Source organism: Haplochromis burtoni, unplaced genomic scaffold (assembly GCF_018398535.1).
Source record: "Haplochromis burtoni strain Fernald_Lab_line unplaced genomic scaffold, NCSU_Asbu1 Contig_1846, whole genome shotgun sequence".
Lineage (NCBI taxonomy): Eukaryota > Metazoa > Chordata > Actinopteri > Cichliformes > Cichlidae > Haplochromis > Haplochromis burtoni.
In genome coordinates this window covers 17,218-20,169 of record NW_024584207.1, presented here as the reverse complement: position 1 = coordinate 20,169, position 2,952 = coordinate 17,218, and the positions used below count along the sequence as shown (strand labels likewise).

The 2,952-nt window shown below is 44.9% G+C and overlaps 1 protein-coding gene across 2 annotated transcripts in view; it reads right to left on the bottom strand.

The window, feature by feature from the left end:
- Positions 1 to 1,269: 1,269 nt before the first annotated feature.
- LOC102302956 overlaps positions 1,270 to 2,952 on the bottom strand; it is a gene marked incomplete at its 3' end in the record, with an annotated part of 6,640 nt that continues 4,957 nt past the window's right edge. For both annotated transcript variants that reach the window (XM_042217347.1, XM_005953104.3), the window contains 3 exon segments: positions 1,270 to 1,376; positions 1,446 to 1,556; positions 1,826 to 1,947. In XM_042217347.1, coding sequence (XP_042073281.1) covers positions 1,270 to 1,376; positions 1,446 to 1,556; positions 1,826 to 1,947 — 340 coding nt within the window.

Genomic DNA, 2,952 nt, shown 5'->3' with positions numbered 1-2,952 from the left:
AGTTTAGATGCACTCGTCATCAGAACGGTTGCCGACCCTGCTCTACACAAACATAAATAACTGAGTACTGATTGCTCCGATCAGACGTTACTATAGAAACAGATGATACAGATGTATAAAGAATAGAAACAGGATGACAGAGCAATGCTGCAAAAATCACTCACCTGAGAGGTGAAAGAAAGACTCCAGCTAATGCACTGATCCTGTTCATTTCTAATGTGCGGGCTGCAGAGGCTCTTTAACCTCCTAGGACCTGCGTCCACATATGTGGACATCACATTTTGGGTTATTTAGACCAAAATACTCAATTTTGCTCTACAAGGGCCTGATGTCCACTTACGAGGACATTATACTGCTACTGTTCTATCAAAATTTTAAAATATCCTCATATGTGGCTCTGATTTTTCTTAAAACAAAAATAAAGGTAAAAAAATCTGGTCATTCTTTGTTTTTACATTCATCAGGTCCCAATCAGCCCAAATATCAAAGAGAAATTCAAAATGCTGCTGTGGAAGAGCTCAGGAGGTTAAAGTGCATCCATTCAAACACTAAAGGTTACTTTAGGACTTGTAGTGTTTCACCTGATCACAATTACATTCATTGCTCTGAGTCAATCAGTATGCTTGGTGACAAACAGCCTGCAAGCACACCTGATGTGTGTTGTAACTTGTGCAATTCACTGTATTACTTTTGTAATACAGTGAATTGCAGTGACAGGTTTCTGTAACTGTAAGAGCTGGGCTGTGGTGTAAAGCTCCTTCATGACACTGAACACTGAGTTGAACAAATCTCTTAAACCTGCATTCTTTCTAATGGCCAGCAGGGGGAGACGACTGGCTGCAGAGACGCTGTGAGACAATGATCACTACTTTCATGTTTGAACACAAAATGCTGATCATTCGTTTCATTACAGGAGCAAACCAGTGGGACGAGTCTGAAACAGTCCATATGGAGGCTGTCCAGCCTGCGCCTTCACGTGAACAGTCACAGTAGGAGATATATGCCAGCGCTGTCCTGCTGTGCACATACGTCACAGGACTAAACCCTTATTTTAGGGCAAAGTCAGCACATTTTTTGCTGGATTCGACCGATGATTCTGTGCATACAGCTGTCTGTGCCTTCAGAGACGCCTGCCCTGATTCAACGAGTTCAGTCAGACCTGAGTGCATGTCAGCATGTCCTCTCAACCAAAACCCAGATCAAACTTTCATACAGACAGCCACACACAACAAAACGGCCCTGCAGGGCTTATATTCTGTGTAGCCTTACCTGACCTGTTGCTCGGGCTCCATGAAGTACTCAAAGACGTTATTCATGACAACAACATCTGCATTTTGCAGCAGAACATCCTGCGTGCAGACGTCAGCCTGGAGGACCTGTAGAGAGAGGAAACCATCTGTGGCTGAGCGTCTTCTAGGCGACCATCACGACCCGAACACACAAACCTGAACTCTGTCAGTCAGCTTGTATTTGTGCAGCATGGAGTCCTGCAGCCTGACGAAACCCTCGCTGATCTCCAGGCCGAGCAGCCGGGACGCTGAGCTGTACACGTACCCCTGAATACACACACACACACACACAGGTGAAAAAGAAAGACTTCCAAGCAGCAACATTTGTTAAATTAAACTGAATGATTTACTTTTTTAAAAGTTTGTCACAAAAGTGCATTCAGACCAAACGTCTGAGCGTCTGCTCGTGTTCCTGGAAAATCCTCCTGCAAGTCTGTACAGCTCCACTTATTAGGAAGAAGGACAGTCGTTCTAATGTCCTCTACAGTGACAAAAACACGACAGCAAGTGTGTGTGTGTGTGTGTTGACCTCTGACCCCATACAGCACGGCCCCCAGTCTGGATCCTACATCCACCAGTGTCCGGCCACTCAGATCTGGAAGAACGTGCTGGAACAGGAACCGAAGCTCGGTCACGGAGAACGAGTGAGAGATGAAGTCTGCCAAAGGAGACGATGACAGCAAACGGTTTCATTCAGCTGCCTGCACCATCACCTCGTGCATCCACTGACGTGCTGACAGTGGAGCAGCTTACTGGCTTAAGCCCGGGTCATCTTTGCAGAAGCCCGGGGTCTTTTGGAGTGTCATTTGTTTCATAGTTAGATGCCTGACTGACAACTGTATAAAACAAAAACTACACACAATATTCGAAGCACATAGCGCACAGTCGTAAATTCCCCCTAATTTTGGTACGATCCGAGCTCAGGCACTCGGCGACTGAGCGCAGCATGTGAGCGAGGGGGGAGGAGCTGCTGTAGGAGAAGCGCAGCCAGGCAGACAGAGGAGAGCTGAAGTTTGAGCAGGTACCAAAGCAAATCATTCGTACTGTACAAATAATGTAAATATGACGGTGCATCACCAAAGATATCAGACTGATCACTTGACCCATTATTACGTTACTTGCTCTTGGAGTGAAATGAGAGTCTCAGCTCACATGTGTGTTTATTTCATATTTTCAGTTGTTTCCCTCCACGGCTAAACAAACTCTCTAAACCAGTTTCAGTTGTGTACTGATGAACACAACAATGCTATAAAGCTGTCCAGAGATAGGGCAACCTTGTCTAATCCCTCTCCGAACCGGCACAGGACAACTCAACCCTCCCACCTTCACAACACAGCAAGCATCGCTATACAACAGCTTCACCCAAGTCAGAAACCCCCTTCCTTCTTTTTTTCTTTTTTTTTCTTCTTAAGAACTGGAGACCAGCGGCCCTTTTATGTGCAGACTATAAGATTCTTTCCCAGGTTTTATCAAATCTTACTGATCAATCTTACTGTATTCCAGATATGTCTGTGATTGATAACTTGTTTTTGATGAGAGATGTGTTTGATATTTGTGAAGTGTACAATGCTAAAGGCATCGTTTCTATTGATCAGGAGAAGGCTTTTGACCGTGTGGACCATGATTTTCTTTTTTCCACCTTGAAGACCTTTGGTGTTGGGTA